Source organism: Kogia breviceps, chromosome 9, assembly GCF_026419965.1.
Source record: "Kogia breviceps isolate mKogBre1 chromosome 9, mKogBre1 haplotype 1, whole genome shotgun sequence".
NCBI lineage: Eukaryota > Metazoa > Chordata > Mammalia > Artiodactyla > Physeteridae > Kogia > Kogia breviceps.
Window position 1 is genome coordinate 32,817,750 of NC_081318.1, and position 25,196 is coordinate 32,842,945.

General features: G+C 39.5%; 1 protein-coding gene across 12 annotated transcripts in view; it reads right to left on the minus strand.

Annotated features, from left to right (window-relative positions):
• Nucleotides 1-25,196, minus strand: part of ST7 (suppression of tumorigenicity 7) — a 259,056-nt gene that overhangs the window by 44,328 nt on the left and 189,532 nt on the right. For all 12 annotated transcript variants that reach the window (XR_010842130.1, XR_010842131.1, XM_067042292.1 and 9 more), the window contains one exon: nucleotides 12,098-12,212. Coding sequence is in view for 10 of the 12 variants with exons in the window: in XM_067042292.1 (XP_066898393.1) it covers nucleotides 12,098-12,212 (115 nt within the window). In the remaining 2 variants the exon portion in view is untranslated. The remainder of the gene's footprint in view (nucleotides 1-12,097; nucleotides 12,213-25,196) is intronic.

Below are 25,196 nucleotides of genomic sequence, written 5' to 3' on the forward strand. Positions count from 1 at the left end.
CATTCTCTGAGCACTAGCTGGGCTGGCCCTGAAGCTGAGCAGCTGAAGCAGTTTGTCCCTATGGTCGTGTGGTCAACAAAACCACTCTGATTCTATTCAAAGCAATTTCCGCCAAAGCCAGGTCTTTTCTCTTTTACTTCAGCCATGAGAATTTTTGAACCTATGAGCAGGATTTCACATTTGACTCCATTAAATTTTAATTCTTAAAATAAAATCTAGGACTTCCCTGATGGCACAGTGGTTAAGAATCCACCTGCCAATGCAGGGGACACGATCCCTGGTCTGGGAAGATCCCACATGCCTCGGAGCAGCTAAGCCTGTGCACCACAACTACTGAGCCTGCGCTCTAGAGCCCACGTGCCACAACTACTGAAGCCCGTGCACCTAGAGCCCGTGCTCCACAACAAGAGAAACCACCGCACGCTGCAACTACAGAAAGCTCGCGCCACATGCAGCAACAAAGACCCAATGCAGCCAAAAATAAAATAAATTTATAGAAAAATAAAATTTAAACCATTAAGTATTAATCGTTTCAGCATATTAGTCCAGGCTATCAGTCATTGTTGTAACTCAACCTACCACTCACAGCTTTGTTCCATATACCTCGTAGGTACACCTTCTTCCCCATATGATTATTATCATCATCAAAATTACTGCTAACATTTATCAAGGGCTTATTAAGTGCCAGGCACTGGTGTTAATCACTTACACACATTAATCCTCAGAGCCATCTTATGAGATAGGACCTACTGCTAACCCTGTTTTATAGATGGGGAAAGTGAGGCATAGAACAGTTAAGAAATATGCCAACATCACACACTTAGAATAAATATGAGCTTCCCCCAGAACACACGCTTTTTAACTGTGCTATATTGTTGACAAGGTCTGATTTAAAAACAAACTGACCATGGCAATACCAAGGAGAGAATCCAAAAATGGTATTCTAGAGATCACCCTAAATTTGCAACAGTCTGCAATGATCTATGTGCAACCATTTATTAATAGTTATTATATTATACCATTAAGTTATACCATTTATTAATGGTGTAATAGGTATCATAACCCCACTGATCCACGTTACCTAAAAAGACAGCATTAAAAGCATTATCAAAATTCACTTTGTTATAAAGCAGAAACTAACACACCACTGTAAAGCAATTATACTCCAATAAGATGTTAAAAAAATTATCAAATATTTTATTTAAATAAAGATACAAATACTTCCATGGCATTTCTCTAATTCAGAAATATAAAGAAAAATGACCTTAACAAGAAACATTTAAATATTATTGTATAGCCTACAAATATTTTCACATGTACTATCTCATCTGTTTTTATGTCACACAACTTCTTCAGTAAATCCATGCTAGATCTTCAATCACCTCTTTCCTAAGTGTTCATAAACCACATATTTCTCTCCTCTAGAATTTTGCTGGGATTGATTTATTTGTTAAAATTCTTAAGGAAAAAAAGAATCAAAAGTATTGAGGGGAAATAGAAAATAGGAGTGAATAGTTGTATATTTTTATTAACTTATTAACACATTACTTTCTTACCCAGATAGTAGTCCTGCAAGATCAATCAAAGAATTGGACAACAGCACATGACTGTGAAGGTCAGCCCTCAAAAATCTTTCATTTTACAGATAAAAAATACAGGCCCAGGGAAGCTAAATGATATACTTAAGAGCTGCCTAACTAATTAGTGACAGAGATGGTCTTGCAATAGCATGTCTTTGTCACCATCCCATACTGCCAATGTGGTACTTGCTTTTATTTTCCTTATCATCATTCTCTTATACTTTATCATTTTCCTTGGAAAATGGCTTCACAATTAAAGTCTTGAGACTTTTGCCTCCCCTGAACTTTAGCCACCCAGAACACCTGCTGACAGGTTTCTACCTCACTTGTATATACTTATTTAGCTATTTGTCATTCTGATATTTTCATAAACTTTAATCATTTGTGTTTAATTTTACATTTTTTCCCCAGTGGGAATAACTATAATCTCATCTTTTAGAATCTCTCATCCTTTTTGAACCAATTTCCACTTTAAAAATCTCTGTATCTCCTATGCCACATAGTGTCCGCACAAGGTATTTATTGAATCTCCATTTATGGGTTTATATTTATCTTTCCTTTGAATTAAAAATGGGTGTGACTTCTCGTTATTGTTATTATAAGCTATACGATAACAAGCTCTCCTTTAAGGTGCTTCCTTTTTGGTAAGAATTAACTCCAAGGTATTTAACTACTCTCAGGCTTTGTTTACTTTGGTTGTAATTAAAGTATCAGTAAGACAAGACCTTGTCAGATGCTTTGCTTTTAGCAAATGAGACTCGTAGATTGACAGGTGCAGGACTTCATATCGCCTGCTCCAAATTCACAACCTCTAAAGACTAGGTGGACCTTCCACCTGTTCCCCACATTCCACTTTTTTTCCCCTCCTCATGTCGTTGTCATGACTCAGCAGAAGTAGGCAGGTGTTGGTGGGCTACATAAATCCTGGCAGGCTCTTGATAAAGTCTTAGTTACATGCCCCCGAAAGACAGATTATCTAAGGGTTATACTGGGTCTACATAGTTAAGAAAGAGATCCCCACAGAGCAAATGAAATGAAGTAGTTATAGTTTAAAATAGAAAGTTTTGATCACCCAGGAAATAAAAACAGTTTCTGCACTGGGATTCCCATTAGTTGTATAAAGAAGAAAAACCAAACTCTAAAAACTCTTTTATCCTTATTGGTTGGAAAACCCTGCATATGTCTCCCTGAAGGATAGAATTCTGTTTCTTCGCAGAGTCTGAAATCACCTCCGCAGTCCTCTCCAGCGGCATTCTACTCCTTCACATCTTAGGGCTTTCCCAGCGTTCATCTCTCAACCACCTCAAATCAAAAAAAGGGCAGAGGGGCTTCCCTGGTGGCGCAGTGGTTGAGAGTCCGTCTGCCGATGCAGGGAACAGGGGCTCGTGCCCCGGTCCGGGAAGATCCCACGTGCCGCGGAGCGGCTGGGCCCGTGAGCCGTGGCCGCTGAGCCTGCGCGTCCGGAGCCTGTGCTCCGCAACAGGAGGGGCCACAGCGGTGAGAGGCCCGCGTACCGCAAAAAAAAAAGGGGGAGGGCAGAGTGTGAATCCACTGTGCCACTCCCTTCACTCTGGGCGCAGGCTGAAGCCCCTCCTCTGCTGACATTGCCTCCAAGTCTCTCCATGGTCTCCAGAACAAAATCCAAACTAGATCCAAAGCTCTTTGAGGCCTGGCCCCTGCTTAACTCACTCAGTGCAAGTTCAGCCCTTTGCTACAGCCTCTGTCTTCCCTCTGCTCTGTGGGAAACAGAGTTCTCCTCACAAGCTGTGTCAATCCTGCCCTGAACCTCTGGACATATTCTCTTTGACTCCAGCACCTGCGCTGTCTGGCTCAGCACAGATCCCACCTCCACTGGGGTGGCTTCCCTATTACCCTGGATGAGGTGTCCCTTCCATCTTGGGTTAAACTCTATCAGTCTTTACACTTTACAGCGATTGTCCATTCTCTTATTTCCCTCTCCTACTTACATGGTGTGCTTTAGGGGTAAAAGGTGTGTTTCTTCATCACTTTGTACCCACAACACAAAGCAGTGTTTGAAACATAGTTGGTGGTCAGTGTTTGCTGAATAAAATCCTAAGTTAATGTACTAACATATCAAATCACTTGATATTACCTTCCTTCAACATGCAAACATTTACTTCTAATTTAGCTTCTGGGAGCCAAAAGTGATCAGTGTTGATGGGTGCTTTAAGAGGGAGTCATAAACTTGTTATTTCTCAACATGTATACTCCCTTTATCTTTGCTTACAGCATTCCGGCAGAAGGCATGACATTGGACTGTGCTCTAAATCTAGATGTCTATTTGAAAAAGCAGTGGAATGAAAAAGTGGGGCAGGAAGAAAGCAAGAGTAAAAGCTGAAACAAGGTTGAAGAAAAGTAGAATTTTTGTCCAGAGACAAGGAAGGCAAACCACACATCTTCTGGCTCCCAAGGACCCTTTACGAGAATGATGCTGCTGAAAAAAAAAAAAAAGTCATCTCAGGGAGGATGACTCTTAGGTTTTCAAAAGTCATAAATGGCTCATAAGATCAAACCTGAAATTCAATGAAATAATCTTAGGACAAATTTATGTAATTGTGAGTAAAACTGTCAATTTGATGTGTCTCAGAAAACCCATGGGGCAAAACTTTAGATAGGACAGAATTTTTCCAGTAATAATCTTTTCGCCTGATTTCCTTTTGTTCATCCGCAACAATAATAACAATCAAGATGTAATTTTTAAAGGGTCATTACTTTCCCTGTGCATGAGATTAGTCAGTTGAGGGTCAATTTTACATCTATACTTCTAAAAGAATGTTTTCAAGAGTAGCAACCAGCAGATAAGTAAGTCCCAAAGCACCTCACAAGTAAGGACACTATGCCATAGTGCATCTCCATCTAACAAGTTGTTCATTCACCATAGATGCTCTGAACACCTACTGTAGTACACAAGTGTCCAAGAAGAAGAGGACACAGGGCTTGCTCTCAAAGAGTTTCTTTCTCTGTACTTCCCACAGCATGTTTCAAACTGATTCACTGAGCACGGATTCACCCCACCTCGACTCACCACGGGTTGTTTTTTGTTTTTAACATCTTTCTTCAATAGACTGAAAGCTTCTTGGCGACACAGAGTAAATCATATTCATCTCTGAATGTGGAAGCACCTAAAAGTTAGTATCTTCAACATAAAGGTTTGATAGATCCTTGCTGAATTAATTTGAAAAAATTAACCTAATTACTCTTGTAACCATTAAGATTACATAGTATCAAGCATCACTTTTCTTGGTTGCCCAGCAAATTGATATACTTGAAGTTTGTGTAGCCTTAACAGACACTTTTGGAGCCACGAACTGACTAACCAAACAAAATTGAAAAACAAACTAATGAAAATGCAGCCCACTTCTCCTTCCTGTTTGTGGACTGTAATGTCTTATTTACTGTACCATTATGTGATGCTGTCCTCCATGTGACTGTCTTCAATAAAATTTCTCAGTTTACTCCTGTTCGTGATATGATGCAATTAAAACAATAGGTATATAAAATTCTGTCTTTAGATTTGTTTTTTTTGGTTCCAGACAGTATGAAGTCTTTTTGTCCCACCTTCAAAAAGCCAATCTAAGGTCCCCTTTCAACCAAAGGCAAAAACTTCACTGAAGAAATAAAAAGGACTGATATACTAGAACCTCAAAATGACGTACCACCTAGGATGGGGAAATACTACATGATCTTGGTCATCTGGAGCAGGGGGAGAGGCAGGCAACACGGATTCAACTATCATGCTACAAAGCCAAACAACAGATCTTATTTGCAACTTTTGAATTGGATTACCCCAAAAGGTCTGTGTCAGGAGGCCCTTCTGTGGCTGGTGCCCTGGAACCAAATATGGCAGTTTCTGTGATGGTGATGGCCAGCTAAGGAGGGATGTTACCTTGGTAAATTATAACTGGGCAGTAAGGATGACTAAAGCCAGCATAAATTTAGAGGGTTTGTTCATGTGCCAACTCTGTGAATTACAGATGTATGCAATCATAAAATATCTTCCATCATCAGAGATTGTAGAAGTTTTTCACACATACAGTCTTCACTGAAATAGCATCTGTTATCAGAACTCCTGCTCATTGCATGTATTGTATATACATGCACTTTGTAATCTCAAAGGCCTAGCCCTTTGTAACCTCAAAGGCCTAGTCCTCTTGACAGATCTACCTCTTAGTTTCCAAGTCAGCAGAGCACCCACTGCAAAGCTATACAGGGCCATCACTTCTCAGTCACTCGTGCTTACCAGCCTGAAGCCATAGCCCATGGTGTCAGTGCTGATAATTATTTTCTTCTTTGAAGCAGCAATGGGATTATCTGCCTATCTTTTACACAAGGATTCTCTTCAGCATTTGCCAGGTATCCTTGATCTTTTCCATAAGAGCCAGGCCAGGGAAGGGAGCTGGACTAGGCTTCGAGTCTGTCACTAGGGACTGATGGCACTTCAAACCCTCTTTCTTGAATGCAGCCTCCTTTTGTAGTGGATACGTCTCAGAAGCTGCCTGTGCCTATGGCATCAGAACTCACATCTATACATACACTTGACCGAAAAGCACCATTTTGGAGGTCTGGACAGCCTGATGCTGACTGCTTCAATACAGATTTTTTCAAAATATTTATTTATTTTATTTGCTTGTGCCAGGTCTTAGTTGTGGCTCGAGGGCCCCTTAGTTGTGGCATGTGAACGCTTAGTTGTGGCATGCATGTGGGATCTAGTTCCATGACCAGGGATCGAACCCGGGCCCCCTGCACTGGGAGAGTGGAGTCTTAACCACTGCACCACCAGGGAAGTCCCATCAATAGAGATTTTATTCACTGGTCTTTCTGGCATCTCAAATCCCTCTTATTCCACAAACATAAATGGAAAACAGCCTAATCAAAAGACAGGGTATCCAGTGACCATTTCAGAGGAATGGAGATGATAGTTGAGTAACTTGTACTAGTTATAAGGCCCTAGGCAATGAACAAAGTGTACAAAATTTTTACTTATAACTACATGCTGACTGCAAACCAATGATTAGCAAAAAGCTTATTCTCTGAAGTCTCAACATAGAGTGATTCCCTCATGCTTTCTTTAGAATTTCTGTTTTCAATCTACTGAGATGAAAGCATTTCCCCCAATGTTACAAACATGTCTTGTTCTTGAAAGTATACCCTTTGCACATTGCCAGATGGTAGATAATAATGCTAATTTAGGATGGGCTTGATGGCACCAGTAAAAATGGTCTTGATATAGTTGTTGCACTTATATAGTATTCGTGACTATAAAAAAGACCAGCTGTCCCTCACAGGGAAGTTCCTGCCCCCAAATTTAGAGCAATCACTAAATGACCTAATGGAGTAAATATCGAAAAGAGCTAGGATTTGTATTTCTATTGGTACAAATTGCCCCAAGGCTGAAACAATTTGTCTTTTGATCAGGAGTGAAAATGTTGTGCATTTTTTATTTTTCAGCTTTCCAAATGTTAGAGTTGTTTATAGATAAAACTAAGCATTTCCATTCTTATCAAATATCTACACATATGTCCTATGAGATCTAAAATTAATTTTAATAACAAGCCATAACACTTTTGGGGGGGCAAAAGACTGGGCTTTTATGCTCTCATTTTAACTGACATTTTATGTGTGGTTTTCCATTTGAACGAAATGGATTGAGAACAGAGGTGAAGTTCAGGAGTGGTCACCTTAGCTCTTTATAATGGTTAATAATTACTGAATTCTTACTGTGTGGCCCGCACTGTTCTAAACATTTACCATGGATTAACCGCTTTAATCCTCACAACAAATTCCCAGCTGTGTGATCCTGGGCAAGTTACTTAGGCTTTCTAAGCCTCGATTCCCTTTCCAGAGAAAGAAATGGAAGCTTAGAAGGTTAAGTGATTTGCTGAAGTTCCCTCAGCCAGTGGAAGGCAGAGCTAGGACTTGATCTCAGCAGGCTGGCACCAGGGCTAGTCCTCTTCCCCACCAACAGGACTGCCTTTGGCATCCTCAGGGATCACTAACTAGAGACAGAACTAGACACTCCCAAAGGAAATGCTCACAAAATTAGCACTCACATTCCTATTCACTTGCTCTGTGAGATTCTTCTAAAATTGAAATGGGCAAATGATAATGAATAAGAAACGCATGAATTCTTTTCTCCATTCCCACCCTAATCTTTGAGACTTAAGCTTTCAACCTAGGTGGCCTATAAACTTCTTTGAAAGGCAATCCAAAGCTTGTAACAACTTTCTCAATGGCTTTGAAAAAGAAGGTTCTGATGACTTAATGATCTTAAAAAACATATCTGTCTTTACAGCTAATGTATGACTGAAAAAAAAAAGATAAACCTCAAATTAAATGAATCACCATACATCAAATCCCCTTTGTGACTAAAGAAATCAGGTACACGTTTAAGATGGAAAGCCATATTCTGAAGATGGTTTCAGAAAGATAGGCAAATATAGATATGCCCAGTTCTTAAGGAATAATTTTAAAAGAATCTTAAAAGACAATTTGGCATTACTGAAATTCTGCACCACGGCTCCAGCCCGCCTAATTCATGCCTTTGTAAGAGGAGTGAGAGAGAGAAAGTCACTTCAGCAAGGCTTACGTTTATGAAAAACACATGGGCTTTTAAAGCCAGCTAAACCTGAATTTGCATCTCAGTTCTACAGTTTTCAAGGAATGTTGTCTTGAAAGTTACTTAAATTCACAAGCCTCAGTTTCTGCATCTGCTAAAATGGAATAACTACCCCCTTGCAAAGACACTGTAAGGGTTATAGGTAATGTGTGCAATGTGCTTGGCACATGGTAGGTTCTCAACAAACCGTAGCTGATAATAACAACAAGAACAGTGTTAATAAAAACAATTAAAAATACTGCCAACAGCAGAGACCAGTGGAAGTATGATGATGGTTAAGAGCACGGACCAGGGGTCAGACCACCTCAGCTTTTATCCTGGCTTTCCTTTCCTCGTAGAATTCACATCTTACTGAACAAAGACTGCTCTCAGTTTATCTCTGCTCTCATAACATAACATCTCCATGGCTTTACTTGACATCTTAGGCTCTTCACTTCAGCAAATTACTTAACTCTTCTCTGTACCAGTTACCACAGCTGTAAAATGGGGCTAATAATAGTACCTACCTCATATGCTTGTGGTGAGAATAAATGAGTCCATCCACATAGAGCTTAGAATCACGTCTGACCCTGACACATTATAAGAACTCAATGCTAGCTGTTGCTGCTGCTGTTTTTTTAGTTATTGTGTGAAGGACACTCCAAAACCAACACCAACCACCTGGATAAAAACTGCCCACCCATAATGTTGGTTAACAAATTGAAACTAGAAGAGCATGAAAACTCCTGAGGCTGCCAAGACAGCATTTCAGACTAATGGCTAGAATAATATAAGTTCAGAAGTTATCTCAAGGGAAAAAATCAAAATTAGACTGCAGTTTACAAGGAGGTGTGATCAGTTAACTGGTAATCCAATAAGAATCCAGGGTTGCCAAAGGGCTTCACTGTAAAAGGACTTTGTAAATGTCACTTTTAAAAGTCAAAGCAAATAAAAAGTGGAGAAGAATAAGAATGAGGCAAAGGGAATATAGGTGGCCTTCCTCCTTTCCTCAGAACATGCTGTGTTTTTTTCCCCCATGCTTTACCATATTTCTAAATCCTTTTTGCAAAGGTCAGAAAATCAGCACTAATCCCACTGTGTCACTTCCCAACATACTACTTAAAAAAAATTCAGCTACCTAGCAAATGTAATAAAGAAGGATTGCTGTACCCATAAAACATCCAAGTAACAGCTACCAAACCAGAGCATTCCAATTTGCAAAGATAACGTATAATCCTGCTGCTTTGGGTGTGGCTCGATGGCGAGGGATGTTGAGACTGGGTTTCAAAGTGCTGTCTCCAGCATCTCATGGATTAGGATGATGCCATCTGAACTGGGGTAAAGAACAGGGCACCCCCATTGCTGTCTGTACTCCAAGCCCTCTGAAGCACCCACTTTCTAACACAGGGGCAGAAAATGGCACAAGAACTGGGTCAAGTTCCCTTGGGTCTCCAGAAAAAGCAGCAGGGATGAACTTGAAAGAGCCCACTTTATGGTACAGGGTGAGGAAGAAGAGGCATGTTTTTAATAGTCTTGTGCGGTTGCAGCTCACTCCTCAAGCAACAGTAACTTCAGCAGCCACTTCATTATATGTCTACTGTAAATGACACTGGCCTAAGCCAAGTCTGTACCAAAACACCCTCCAGAATTCAGCTGGGGTTAGGTCATCTGCAGTCTATTGACAACTGCTGAACTTAAAACCCCTAACAAGGCATCTCAGCAGCAGTATGTGTCATGCCACTAATGAGGCTCTTTTTCCATGAATAATGAATAAGAACATCATCTCTGTTGCCAGGTACAAACATAAACAAAGCTCCACACAAGGGCCTTGGTATGGTGAGTTTGTCCATTTGCAACAAAGGAATTTTGCAAAGTGAGAGCCAAGCTTTAGTGGAGGGTGGGACAAGCTCTTGTAAAGAATAATGTGAACATATGTTATCAGAATCTAATAAATCAGCTTTTGGTTGTTGTGGAACAGAGGCTGTGCAATGGGATAGAGAGAGACAACAGAAAGCTCCAAATGAGTTCATTTCTTTATTTTACACTCAGTCTCGTAACACAAAGCTGATGATTTCTGTAATGAGCCAAAATCTTCATGAAAGGAGCCTTAGGAGATTTGAGATCCCAAAGTTAAATCTTTTCTTAAGCCTTGAGGTATCAGGCTGAGGGTAGGTCGGCGCTGGGGATGAGAACACTGGAACCTTGCTATGACACTGATGGCTACAGGGTGGCATGTGGAAAAGTGCATGGCCACTTGAACCCATGTGCTGGGTTCTGCTGGTACTAAAAGGCCTGTAATGTATGAGCATTTTGCCTCTAAGGTAGTTTCCTGGCTTAGACTCCCAAGGTTATCCCAACAGAGGTTCCACATATAAACAGAGAACAAAAGTGAGCTGACATGAAGGCCAAACAGTCTTTATTTTGTTTACTATAAAGTGCGCCACAAATACTTTTCTCTCTTTCTAAAATCAGTTCCATACTAGGTAGCATATATCTTGTTACACAGGGTGCTCATGTTTGCACAGGCCAAGTGATGCCACCACTGGCTGATGGTTGTTAGTTTCCATCAGTTTGAGCAAGAATTAACAATAAAACAAAACAAAAACAGTCTCATGATGCCTCAGTTCCTCCAACTGCGGGGGTAACAACGCTAACCTATTTCAGCGATTCCTTATGAAGAACTGTATGTCAAAAATAAGACTCAAATAGTATAGTTTGCCCTATATGTTTGATGAATATTTTGACCTGAATAATTATTTTTTTATTTTTATAAATTAATTTTATTTATTTATTATTTTTGGCTGTGTTGGGTCTTCGTTGCTGCGCGTGGGCTTTCTCTACTTGAGGCGAGCAGGGGCTACTCTTCGTTGCGGTGCACGGGCTTCTCATTGCGGTGGCTTCTCTTGTTGCGGAACATGGGCTCTAGGCGCGCGGGCTTCAGTAGTTGTGGCACGTGGGCTCAGTAGTGGTGGCTCGCGGTCTCTAGAGCACAGGCTAAGTAGTTGTGGCGCACGGGCTTAGTGACTCCGCGGCATGTGGGATCTTCCCGGACCAGGGCTCAAACCCGTGTCCCCTGCATTGGCAGGTGGATTCTTAACCACTGCACCACCAGGGAAGTCCCCCTGAATAATTCTTTAAATGCACTAAAGATGCTTACTTAAGAAAGAATATTTTATAAAGTAAACAATGATCATAAGTAATCACTCTCTAATATCCATTTTATAAGCAAATATATTTATTTTCGGGAGAGAGTTAATGAAATATGGCAGAATAGTATGAAATTCTGCAGAGATTCCAGAAGCTAAGTCATGGCAGGTAATTATGTAGAAAATTTTTGTACAATCAATCAAATAGTAAATTCACAGATAATGGCAATATGAGCAGAAGAATTTTCAAATATCTAGGAGATGTCCGCTTATTTTTCTGGTTTATTAAGAAGAGGCAAAATGTTATTTTGTGCTCATGGGTGAGTAACCAGAATGGCAAAGGGACCACAAAGCCTCTCATAGGAAGAAATGGGGGTTATTCTGCTAATGAGGAGAAGACCTGGGATGAAAGGGCCATGATCTTATCTTCAAATATTACTGAACTGTCACAAGGTTTGTAGCAAGAGCTACCAGCTGTTCTATTGCTTTGAAGGATCAACATAACCAACAGGTAGTGGTCACAGTCGGCCGATGAGGGGTCACAGCAGGAGCTCAAACAGTCAGTGCTGTTCCCACAAGGTACATGCTACCTGCAGAGGTTCTGAGTGATTCCTGACCATGGAAATCAGGTGGAAATTCTCTAAGAGGATAGTTATCAAAGTTCTGTGCTATAAAAATGATCCTTCTGATCTAATCATTGAAATATATCAAGAAGAGAGGAATATTCAAGTAGATAAAAGTACCCAAGGACTTACCATCATACTTTGCTAAGACTGCCTGAACATCAGCATATGCTTGTAGTTCCAGAAGGGCTTCTAAAAGGTTTTCATGGATGTTGAACATGCTCAGGAGAGGGAACTCCTTCATTAACTAGGAAAGAAGAAACCAAGGAATAATTAATATATGTTTCTTTATCTTTTAAAAGTATAACTAATACTGAGTTATATTTATACACTATATATAAAAGTATAATGTAATTTTAGAAGTATAATTAATACTGAATGATAAGCATTCATATCAATTATTATGTTGTAAAGCATTAAATGCTTAAATTTTTTCCTGCTATTTTGGAAAAATGGCAACTTTGAATTTGTGAGAAAGTAAGGTGGGAGAAATTCCCAAAGTGAGGAGTTTTTATGAACACTGAGGAACATGCTTAGAGGTAGTACTGAATAATGTTAAAATGCCTTAAAGGTCAAATAAAGTGAAGGTTGAAAACGATCTCATAGGTGTTAACACTTAGCAGTTTTGAATGGAAGCCAGAGGGTAGAAGGAGAAACAAAAGGCTCTGCTCTTTTGAGCAGCGTGGTGACCAAGTTAAGGAGAAAACGTAGGAAAATAACTAGAAGGTGATATGTGTTGAGAAAATTTGTAGGTAGTGACAGGGAATGTTAGTAAAAGAAGAGGATGTTCAGGAGTTCCTGCCGGGTGGTCTCAATAAAACAGAAGTCAAGATTATTTTCTGAGACTGAGGGAACAGGTGGCAGGGAGAAAATAGGAAGACAGCGGTGAAAGTGTAGAACAATCAAGGATTGCAGAGGCCGTCTTGGGGCCCTACCAGACTGGAGACCATGAATTTACAGAGGCTATAATTGGCACAGTTGTCAAGTTTCAGCTAACAGTGCTCAGCAGCCCAGGTACAGTGGCAAAGATGCCAAACGATGAGGTTGAGCCTGGGAAGACTGAATTAGAGTCAATGAGAAGTCAAGAAGAGAACTGGCTAGAATGGTGAAAGAATGATTAATGGAATGGCCTCAGGTTCTGGACAGCATGGGGAGGAAGAGAGTTCCAAAGACTGTTAAAAGATATAATAATGAATTTCACTGGAAAACAAAGAGAAAGAAGACAGGACCAAGAATTTCGGAGTAAAATCTTATCTTCAAGAAAAATAAATCTCACCTTAAGAAAAAGATAACCAGGTTCTTTATAAAGCAAAGACACACACACACACATGCCTATTTATATACATGTGTGTGTGTATGTATGTATTGATGTATACATATATATCCTCTATTTAATCTCCTAAATGGATAACTGTTTTCTATTATAACACAATAACCTCTAAAAAAGTGGTACCTCTTTTTTTGATGTCAAAATATTTAAAGCAATTGTGCTGAGAGAAGTAACATTCAAAAATAGGCTAATTTACTGTTAAGCAAGAAACCAGTGGATACACTGCATTGACTATCCACTTCTTCCAAGTTATAAAATCTTTGCCATATTGTTTTGTTTTTTTAAAGCCAAGAACATTTAGCATATCTCTAAAAATAAGCAATTTTCTGCAGCTCCAGAGCATCATATTACCAACGAATAACACCTATCAAAATGATTATGTCTTCAATAAGCCTGTCTGAACCCCCTAGAGACAGCCTACAGTATTTTCATTGCTAGTAAAGTAAGTGAATAAGGCTGTATCACACATTGTTGATGTTCTGTAACCAATAAAAGTATTTCTTGTTCTGGTTCACTTTGATTCTGGCTGACATCACCTTTTGATTTTTTTTCCCCTTTATAATTAGTGCTTGTTAGAATTAAATCTCTCTGTCATTCAGCATTTGGCAACACAATAAAGACATTCTCTAACCTGCAACATTTAAACATTTTCCATTTTCAAACAATTCTTCAGGTAAAGGTCAAACTTCAAGGACACAAGTCATATTCTGTAATTTAAAAACTGCAACTCCAAATATTAGCATGCTGAAGCTTAAAACCTGAGAGGGGAGTCTAATTAAAATCCAATGAGACTATGAGCAAACATGGAGGTCTTGGCTTGTTTAAACAGAACTTGAAGTAAGATGCTAGGAGTTTGGGCAGCAATGCTTTTGCTGGAAGCTTGGACAGAGTATACCATGTCCAAAACAATAATCACCAATAAAAGGATTTTAAACATGGCAAATAGCAAATGTTGGAGAGGTCATCGAAGTCACATGACAATTTGGAAACCCAGCTTTGCTTCTTGAACATAAACAAGAAGAAAAAGTGAACCTTCTGCTGCCCCATCTCACTCTAGCTCTCACCTGGCCCTCTCCAGCCCTTCACAACAAGCTCTCTTAGAAAAAAGCCATGAATGTTCTACTCCTGCAGCTCCCTTTAGTCCTCACTGCAAGCTACAGTCTGGCTTCCAGCCCCACAATTCCTCTGAATCTGTTCATTCCACATTTCCAGGTGACTTAAATTGCTCCTGTGGACGCCCTCCAGTCCTTTTCTTGCTCGACCTCTGCAATATTTGACAGTTTGATGACTTTTTCCTTGAAACTCTTGTGTCTCTTATCTTCTGGTTTTCTTCGTACTTATCTTCTAGCTCCTTCTCTAGTTTCCCCCTTGTCTGCTACTTAGGAGAAGGTTGTCTCCCTGGTTATGCCCCAAGTGCCCTTCACATAAACACCCTCATCTCTAGGGTACTTTCGTGTCCAGGGTCTCAATACCACCACCTTTGTGGGGATGGCTCCCACATCCTCACATCCTGCTCTGACCTCTCTCTTAAGCCATTACATCAATTTATAAACTATCTCCCTGACAGTTTTACCTGATCCATCTAATACTGGACTCATAAATTTCTCCTCCCCACTCCAACCCTTCAAACCTGTTTTTCCTCGTAGTACTTCCTATTTCGGAAAAGAACCATTAAGCCCCACTAACCTCTTTGCCCTACCCACAATAGCCACCTTAGAGGTCCCTAAACCCCTGAATTCATATGTAAAAAATGCTGGTAGTTTTCATCAGGTTCAAAGAAAGCTCTGTCATGCAAACAAATACATAAACAGAAAACAAGCAAACACTTTAAGAATCATTATCATTTCCTCTTTTCTCTGACCTCGCTGCCAATAACTTAGTTTATGCCCTTACACTTGGCCTAAATTGCTCAAATAGCACCTTTCCTCTGCTTGCTTCTAGATCACCTTTTTCCAATCCACCCTTCACATTACTGTCATAATGGCTTTTCAAATAAACACACTTGAGTCCATCTCAAGCCTGCTTAAAAGTCAGCCACTGACGTGGCTGGACGTATCCTAAGGAAACAGGCAGATGTGAATATAAATTTACAAACAAATTGTCTTTCACGACATCATTTATAGTAGTGAAAAATGCAAGCAACTTAAAACTTTATCTATCATGAGGCATCTATGTAAAATAAGATATAGTCATCTGTTGGGCTATGATATACCGTCATTAGTAGCTAAATTCTCAAATAATTATTAATGGCATGGCCTTGGAAATGCAGACACATGACATTACATTAGAAAAAGTAAGATACAAACCAAATAACACAATAAGATCAAGCTTTTCTTTTGCATCTATGCATAGAAACATACTTGGTTAGAAACATACCAAAATGTTTACTAGTAGTTATTTCCAGTTAGTGAGATTAAAGGTGATTTTTATTTCTTCCTTCATATTTACCATAGGTTGTAATATTTTTAAAAGGAGTATGTGTACATTCTATAAATGGGGGTGGAAAAACTGTTTTTGAGAATATTGACTTCTCTGAGAACTATGAAACATTAATAAAGGAAATTGAAGATGATTCAAAGAAATGGAAAGCTATCCCATGCTCTTGGGTTGAAAGAATTCATACTGTTAAAATGGGCATACTACCCAAAGCAATCTACAATTTTAATGTGATCCTTATCAAATTACCCATGACATTCTTCACAGAACAAGAACAAATAATCCTAAAATTTATATGGCACCACAAAAGACCCAGACTTGCCAAAGCAATCCTGAGGAAAAAGAGCAAAGCTGGAGGCATAACCCTCCCAGACTTCAGACAATACTACAAAGCTACAGTAATCAAAATAGCATGGTACTGGCACAAAAACAGACATATTGATCAATGCAACAGAACAGAGAGCCCAGAAATAAACCCACACACCTACGATCAATGAATCTTTGACAAAGGAGGCAAGAATATACAATGGGGAAAAGATATTCTCTTCAGCAAGTGGCGTTGGGAAAGCTGGACAGCCACATGTAAATCAATGAAGTTAGAACACACCCTCACACCATATACAAAAATGAACTCAAGATGACTTAAAGACTTGAATATAAGACATGATACCATAAAACTCCTAAAAGAGAACATAGGCAAAACCTTCTCTGACATAAATTGTAGTAACGGTTCCTTAGGTCAGCCTCCCAAGGGAATAGAAATAAAAGCAAAAATTTTAAAAATGGGACCTAATTAAACTTAAAAGCTTTTGCACAGCAAAGGAAACCATCAAGAAAACAAAAAGACAACCTATGGAATGGGAGAAAATATTTGCAAATGGTGCAACTGACAAGGGCTTAATTTCCAAAATATACAAACAGCTCATACAGCTCAATATCAAAAAAACCCAAACAACCCAATTAAAAAATGGGCCAAAGACCTAAACAGACATTTCTCCAAAGAAGACATATAGATGGCCAACAGGCACATGAAAAAATGCTCAACACTGCTAATTATGAGAGAAATGCAAATCAAAACTACAATAAGGTACCACCTCACACCACTCAGAATGGCCATCATCAAAAAGTCTACAAATAATAAATGCTGGAGAGGGTGTGGAGAAAAGGGAACCCTCCTACACTGTTGGTGAGAATGTAAATTGGTGCAGCCACTATGGAGAACAGTATGGAGGTTCCTTCGAAAACTAAAAATAGGTTACTGATATGATCCAGCAATCCCACTCCTGGGCATATATCTGGAAAAGATGAAAACGCGAATTCAAAAAAATACATGCCCCCCAATGTTTACAGCAGCACTATTTACAATGGCCAAGACATGCAAGCAAATTAAGTGTCCATTGGCAAATGAGTGGATAAAGAAGATGTGGTATATATGTGCTGGAATATTACTCAGCCATAAAAAAGAATGAAATAATATCATTTGCAGCAACATGGACAGACCTAGAGATTATCATACTAAGTGAAGTAAATCAAAGAGAGAAAGACAAATATCACATGATATCACTTATATGTGGAACCTAAAAAAATGATAGAAATGAACTTATTTACAAAACAGACTCATAGAAAACAAACTTCTGGTTACTAAAGGGGAAAAGGGGGAGTAGGGATAAATTAGGAGTTTGGAACTAACAAATACACACTACTATATATGAAACAGATAAACAACAAGGACCTACTGTATAGCACAGGGTACTATATTCAATATCTTGTAATAACCTATAATGGAAAAGAATCTGAAAAAGAATATATATATATATATATGTGTATATATATATATACATACATACATATATGTATGTATCTGTATTAACTAAATCACTTTGCTGTACACCTGAAACTAACACAATATTATAAATCAACTATACTTCAATAAAAAAGGAGAAAAAAGAACAAAAAAGAATATTGACTTCTCATCAAATTTAGGATATAAAGTCCTTAGCATGGCAAACACAGCCCTTCGTGACCAGTCCCTGTCTACCGGCCAGCCTCACTTCTAGCCATTTACTAGACACATACCACATCTCGCCAGAGAATGGCTTTCAGTTCTTTAAACAAGCCACATTCACTCATATTTCTACCTGTGTGCTCCCTCTCCCTGGGTGCTCTTCCTTCAGCCTCCTGGGTCAATCTGGTCAGATCCTCAACTTCCAGGAACCCTTACCTGCTCACCCCTCACTCCTGACCTCTTATCCTCCATCTGCCAGGTTAGGTACTCCTGCCCCAAACTCCCAGAGTCCTTGTCACAATGGTCTACTGGTCCATCTTCCCCATGAGCCTGGGAAGAATGTGAGAGCAGGAACTCTTTCTTAACACTAGGTTCTTGTTCACTGACTGACCCATCGTAGGTGCTCAACACATATCTGATGAATGGAAGGCTTTTTAAAGGCTTTTAACAGTACTCTTCCTTTGGGGTACCTGTCATATGTGTGCTGCCACAGGCCTGCTTCAGGCCCTGGGGTCACATATCCCTCAACATGTTCCTCTACCATTTAAAATCTTCCAATGACTTTCAGTATCTGCACCTTAGAAAAGGTATAGCTAGAACCCATAAGCTTTGACTCAATGTAAGGAAGAATTTTCTTATACTTAGAGCTGTCTGAAAATGAATAGATGGTCTACAAAGTCTCCATCAATGGAACTTCATAGAGAGAGAGGACGGTCACTGGACAGGGATGCTCAAGAAAAGACAGAGGACCTTTTAAATCCTCTAATTCCAAGGAAAAGCATCCCAGCTCCTAAGTGTAACTTTCAGGCCCTCCCTCAGCTCAGTGCCAGATGCCTCTTGCCTCCCCCCCCACTCCCCGTCTTCTACAGATTAAACTCTAGCCTAGTCAGATCAGATTATTATACACCATCCCCGGAATTCTTTCTACAGTTCCTAGACACTATGTTTTCGCTCAAACTGTTCTTACCACCTGGAATACCTTTTCGCTTCATTTACAAGGCAGCCTGTCAAAATCACCCCACCCTCCAAAGCCCAGATCAAATGCCACCTCCTAAAGTCACAGCATCATAGAAAGTGAGAGCCAGAAGAGCTCGTGGAGATCATCCAAACACCCTCCTCAGTTTACAGACAGCTCCCTCCCACTCCCGCCCCACCAAACAACAATGAAGGCTGCAAATTTAAGTCATTCGGCCAAGTTAGTGCCGGGACTATGATTCAAATCAGTACTGATTCCAAATTTCAGCACATCAGAACACTGTCTCTGGCCTGCCAAGTCTAGAACTAAACCATTTTGCTTATGCTTCTCTGCTATAACACTTACCTATCTGCTTGGTATTGTGTTTGCATGAATATAGGAAGACAGCTATATTGCAGAGGAAAGGGCCCTCTATATTTGGAGTTATTCATGAGTTTAAATCTCACTTCTACCACTTTCTACCTGTGTGACTTTGTACACATTATATAACCTCTCTGAGCCTTGGTTTTCATATCTCCTGGATCTCAGCCCATATGGCATCTTCCCAGACTCTCTCTACCACCTATCTGATGTCATCACTGCACTCACATCACCATTTTCCATTGCTTCTATCACATTCTGAAATCGTCTTATTTATTTACTTATGTAGCTGAATATTAGATAATTTTAAAAGCAAAACAGTAAACAGAATGACAATAGGTAATACTATAATTTCACAGGTCAGCAAATTTTTTCTGTATAGAGCCAGAGAGCAAATACTTTGGGCTTTGCGAGCCATATGGTCTCTGTTGTGACTACTCCATTTTGACATTACAGCATGAAAGTGGCCATGGACAGTACATAAATGAATGAGTGAGGCTAGGTTCCAACAAAATTTAACTTATAAAAACAGGCAGGAGACCAGATTCGGCTGCAGGCCTTAAATTGCCAATCCCTGGTTAACTGGAATAAGTTTCAAAAAACAAAAGGTCTTCATAAAATGAGTTTTATAGTGATATTACACTTGAAAAACATAGCATCTCTCACACACAGCTGGTTCAGCAGACTGTAGTAAAATGGAAAAAGGCCTACTCTACAACCCAGTACTTCCTCTTCCAGCTCTGTTTCCTAGAGCCCGTTCATACATATTGCTGAGGATTCGCATACTGGGATATTCACACAGGATGAGGAGCGCTGTCATAAACAGTAGAATGGATAGATCACATGAGGTTTACTCATGACAAAATGCTATTCAGCAGGCAAAAGGAATGAGTTAAGCTTAATATATCTTAATGTAGACAAACATCAAGCAGTTTTGAGTCCTCTAGAAATACTCTAGAGAAACAGACTGGAGAATATAACATTTAATTAAATTTTTTAATGCACACAGAACAATTCTACATATTGTTTATGGGTATATTTTATGGAAATATATGAAAGCAAACTGAAAAAACAAAGTCGCTGGTACCTAAGGGGAGGTAAATGGTGTGAGTGGTAGTCACATGGGGTCTATAGCTTTATATTGTTTTATGATAAAAAATGTTAATTATTAATTTACTACTATTTATTTTTATAATTAATTCTGGGTAGTGAGAATGTTTTTTCATATATTAAATTTTTATACATTTTTAAAGTTGCTTCCTCAAACATAGGAAGCTCATGAGATGTACTTTTCATTTGTAATTCCTCAAGTCATGAAGACTTCGATTTTTATCATTTAGACTTTAATTTGTTTTCCCATTTTCTAATCGCCCTTTGAAGCAAAATTACTTCTTCCTGTTGGGAGTTTGACTCTGTAGCTCCTTAAAATATTGCTAGCAATGTCTGATTAGACAAAATTTAGAGAATTTCCTCCAAAATTACTGTGAGTTAATAGATTTTAATATACTGCACTTGAATTTGATAATGATGACAAGATAATAACAGCTAATCTCAGATGAACCACATCTTACAGTCCCAATTTTCCTCCATTTGAGTTCCAGAGAATAGGGCCGCTGACAGACATGGTGTGAAGAGCTATAAGAATTATTATCTTACCTTGAAGGATGCTTCAGAGTTAAATTGCCTCTAAGTCCCTCCCTCTCTAACCCTTATAGCTGGGATTGGGGTTGAGGTTGGAGCTAGGGTTAAGGGTTAGGCTTAGCTGAGACCACCTAACAGGAAACCTCTTCTGTCATAAAATTCCTTCTTGCTTCCTCTCCAGAACCACAAGGATTCCCATGACATATTGTTTTCAAAATAAAAAAGAAGGCACCGCACATATCAGTGGGCCTGCTGGAAAGGGTTCAACATGGGGGAGGTGGTATACAAAAGTCAAGAGCACCACTGCCTTTGGAATCAGATAGATCGGGTTCCCATTCAGGGACAGTGGAGTTTCTTGGCACCAGGTGAGCTGATTTTTCTCATCTGCAAGATAAGGATAATACCTAGCTCACAGTGCACCCAGACACGATCCGGGGCTCGGTAAATGTCAGTCATTATCCTTGCATGTTATCACCAGATACACTGCATTTTCAAGGTGCTATTCGTTTCGCCGTGTGCGACTAAGTTTCCTTCAGGGGTTTAAGTGCGTAGTATAACATATCCCAATTCATTTATTTATTTTGAAATAATGTACAAAAAATAGCTTGGTGACATAATTAGCCTTTCTACTAAGAAACTCGAATGAAGGCATATGATAAACATAAAGGCCTGTTTTCTATAAGCTAAGTCATTCTAAATAAATCTTTAAAGTCCTATCTAGCATAGTTCTATTTATTTATTGCCAGCTATCTTCTCTGCACTGGTAATTGCTTTCTCCTGGCAGTAAGAAATTTATATGCCCTGTTTTGCCCAAATATTACAGTTCACATACAATGAAAACACTAACTCTCCTATGATTCCTCTAATACCTAGGGGGAAGAACATGGGATGGGCCAGGGATAGAATTTCAGTTTCAATTTTACATCATCTGGCTATTGTCAGTTCAACTTTATTTCAATTGAAGAATTTGAGGCACTTCTGAGGTTAACATTTATGAGCTCAAATAGGGAAAAAAAAGAGAGTTAATTTACTGGATTTGAAATACTCTATGGACATAATTTAGAATTACAATCTGTATGCTTTTTCTCAGCTGACTTACAGGATGAAAACAACAGTTTAAACTTTTCAAGTTTGATTTGTATCTATTTAAACATTTTATTAGTTTAGCTATCCATGCATTGTTCTTTGAGTGAGAAAAGCAATGTGAAAATTCTTACATATTTTAAGGCAGAGGTAATTAAAAGAGATCCTCAGCCAGATTCCTACTGAGCTCAATGCAAGCTTGGCCTAATTAAAGTTTATAGAATTTGGCCTGTATTATATTCAAACAGCAGATACTATTTTCTTATAGTTGCAAGTTGGACATTATTTAATTACAGTTTCAAATAAAGGCATAAACAGAAAATAGAAAAGACACTCTGTATTGCATGCTTATTATTTTGTCATTGATTTTTACTGACACTAAGGGCCATGAAAGGAAAAAATGAATTGTTTACCAGTGTCCTCAGAGGCCCCTGAGAGTTCCAGTTACACAGACCACTCTAAAATGCAGTCCTAAGAGGCTTAAACATACATTAATAAGAAAACATCATTTTCAGATCTAATCTAAAGGAAAATATTAAGCTGCATCTATTGCAAAGTAACATGACCAATACATGATATGCATGGACAGTTAGTTAAATCACCAGTTAACTAGTTCTTCACTGAACTGAGCACATGATGTAAATACATTCATCACTGAGAACTGGAGAGGAAAGTAACAGTTGTCGGCATGATAGTGAATCATCCAATGACAGCTCGGTATGACCCCAAAACTCAAAGGGCTGGAAGGTTACCTAAATAATTATCTACTTTTCTTGTCAAAATTATGTTCAGTTCATGACAGAGAAGGAAATTTTCCTTAAACATTTCTAGTGAACGAGACGAGCTTTGCATTTATACAGATCCTAACAAAAATATTTTCAGTATAAAACTTCCTCTTCCATTTGTTATTCAATCCGTTAAAGATAAAACAAGGACAGCCCTGGTCATAGCTTAGGAATCTTCAAGGATTCTCTTCTTCAACCTCTACCTTTCTCAGTGACATTTTTTTTTTCAACCTCGCTTTAAGACATCTAAGAACATTTCTTTCCAAAAGCAAGGATCTGATAGCACCACTGTCTCATCTATGTTATTGTATATTTGTAAAATTTCCTTACTCTAAACTCTATGGTAAACTGCAGTTTCAAGAACCCTGAGGGTGAAGCTGGAGAAGAGGGCAGGGAAGAAGTCAGCCTCATCCTGTCTTGGGGAAAAGAATGATTTATAACGGTCCTCAAAACTGACAGGTAACACGTTGAGTAAAACATTTTCTCTATCATCTTAAACTGCTTCAAACAGGGCTGTGCCCTATCCCTGAATTCATGAACAAATCTGACCAATTTGATGCATATTTGAAATGGCTTGGAAGAAGGCCTGGTAACGGAAAACGGAACGATAAGCATCCTTCCCTCTGTGATGACATGGCATTGCTCTCCTGTTCCAGGAGTGGCCTCAAGGAGCAGCTAAACATACTGGCCAACAATTACTGTCAGAAAGGACTTTTTAAGCCAAAACCACAATAACTGTGTTTGGCAGACACCCTTCCACATTCACATGGGTAATGGTAAATAACTCTAGTCAGAAGATTAACTCATTTGGTTATCTAGGGCACAGTTATTAACAAATACTCACCCTGGCAGGCATCTCACAACAGGGTCATGCGGAAAGTTTACAATTATGAAAGATTCTTTTATAGCAACAGGCAGAAGGTCAGGACTTCAACCTCTGACATTCATCCCCACACTGCTCTGTAATCACTTTGCCTTCCAGTGTTCTCTTTCCTCCTCAAGTCTTTCCACTCTACCCTCCTGAAATCCGAGTCCATGGTATACAAATTCCCCAACACATCCATAGCTATTTACAGAACATGAGCCTGAGTTCACTGCTTCTGTAAATTCCCGCCACAAAACTTATGTGTACCAGCAGGATGTAGGGCTGGCTTCTCCTAGTTCCCCAAAGCACATCTAGACCATTACTGCTCAGCCCTGGGGCAGCAGTTTCTGGTCCTCTGAAGCTCACACCATAATGCTCCAGTACTGGCCACCATCCTTTGATCGTGTTTTCTACCAGATAACAGATCCTCATACACTAAAGATTTTGGCACCTGTCTCCATATTCTCACTCTGAACCTCAGTGTACATGATTACAGTCCAAGTAAACATCCCACCTAGTATCCGAGTTCTCAACTGTTTTACTGTCTCTAAGGAAAAGACTGTCCCTCTACTGCAATTAAGTAACCCAAGGTCATAGCCAAACTCCAGACTTTGACATCTAGATGTGGCCCATCTATGCAACTCTCTGACCAGAATGTACCAATCTCTAGTTATCTTACACAATTACTCACACTAAACTTCCTCTCTAATTTCACTAAGACCACCGGTGCCTTATCCTGTCCACTTTTTTGGTCCTTATCTCTCTCAGGCCATTCCCATTATTCTTAGTGTTTTTCTTCTCCTAGCTTCCATGGTATCACACTTTCCTAGTTTTCCTCCTATATTTCCAGGTGCTCTTCTCAGAAGCCACTGGATGCTTCTCCCCTACCCAGCCTGTCAATGTTGGAGACCACAGGGCTCACTTCTTAACCTTCTTTCTTCTCTATCTACATCTCTACACCCATGATCTCACTCAATGCCATGGCTTTCACTCCCACATATGTAGATAACTCCCAAATTCCTCACCCCTGAATTCCAGACACATACCCAATTGCCTTCCTGATATCTCGACCTGGAGGTAAAATAGGCCATTTCAAACCTAACATGGCCAAAGCAGAATCCCTGATTTACCCTGAAAATCTGTTCCTCTCCTATTTGTCCTCCTCTCCACAAATGCTATGACCATCACGAAGCTGCTCAGACTAAAAACCTGTGGACTCCTAGGTTTTCCTTGACTATATAATTTCTTTCTTTCCACATCCAATCCATTCAGTGGTTCATTTTTTCAACTGGTTATTGAGAGGCTACTAAGTGCCAGGCACTGCTCTACTGGGAAACAGTAGTAAACAGATTAAAAAAAAAAAAATCCCTGCCTTCCTGAAAGTGACATTTTAGTGAAGGGAGATAGAAAATATGCAGATAAATATAAAGAGAGACTCTCAAGTGGTGACACATTCTAAAGAGAATGAATAAAGCTGGGAATGAATAAGGTTAGGGAATGCTGGCATGGCAGGCAGACGATGTTTTAAATAGAGCAGTCGGTGAAGGCAGCACAGGGAAGGTGGGATTGCGAAGGTAGCATTTAAGCAGAAACTAAAGTGGGTGAAGGAGCTAGTCATGAGACTGGAAGAGGAGAATTCCAGGGAAGGGTTCCACAAGTAAAGATCCTGAGGTGGCAGTGAATCTGGCGTGTTCGACAAACAGGAAGAAGGCCAGTGTGGCTAGATCACAGTGAACACAGAGCAGAAATG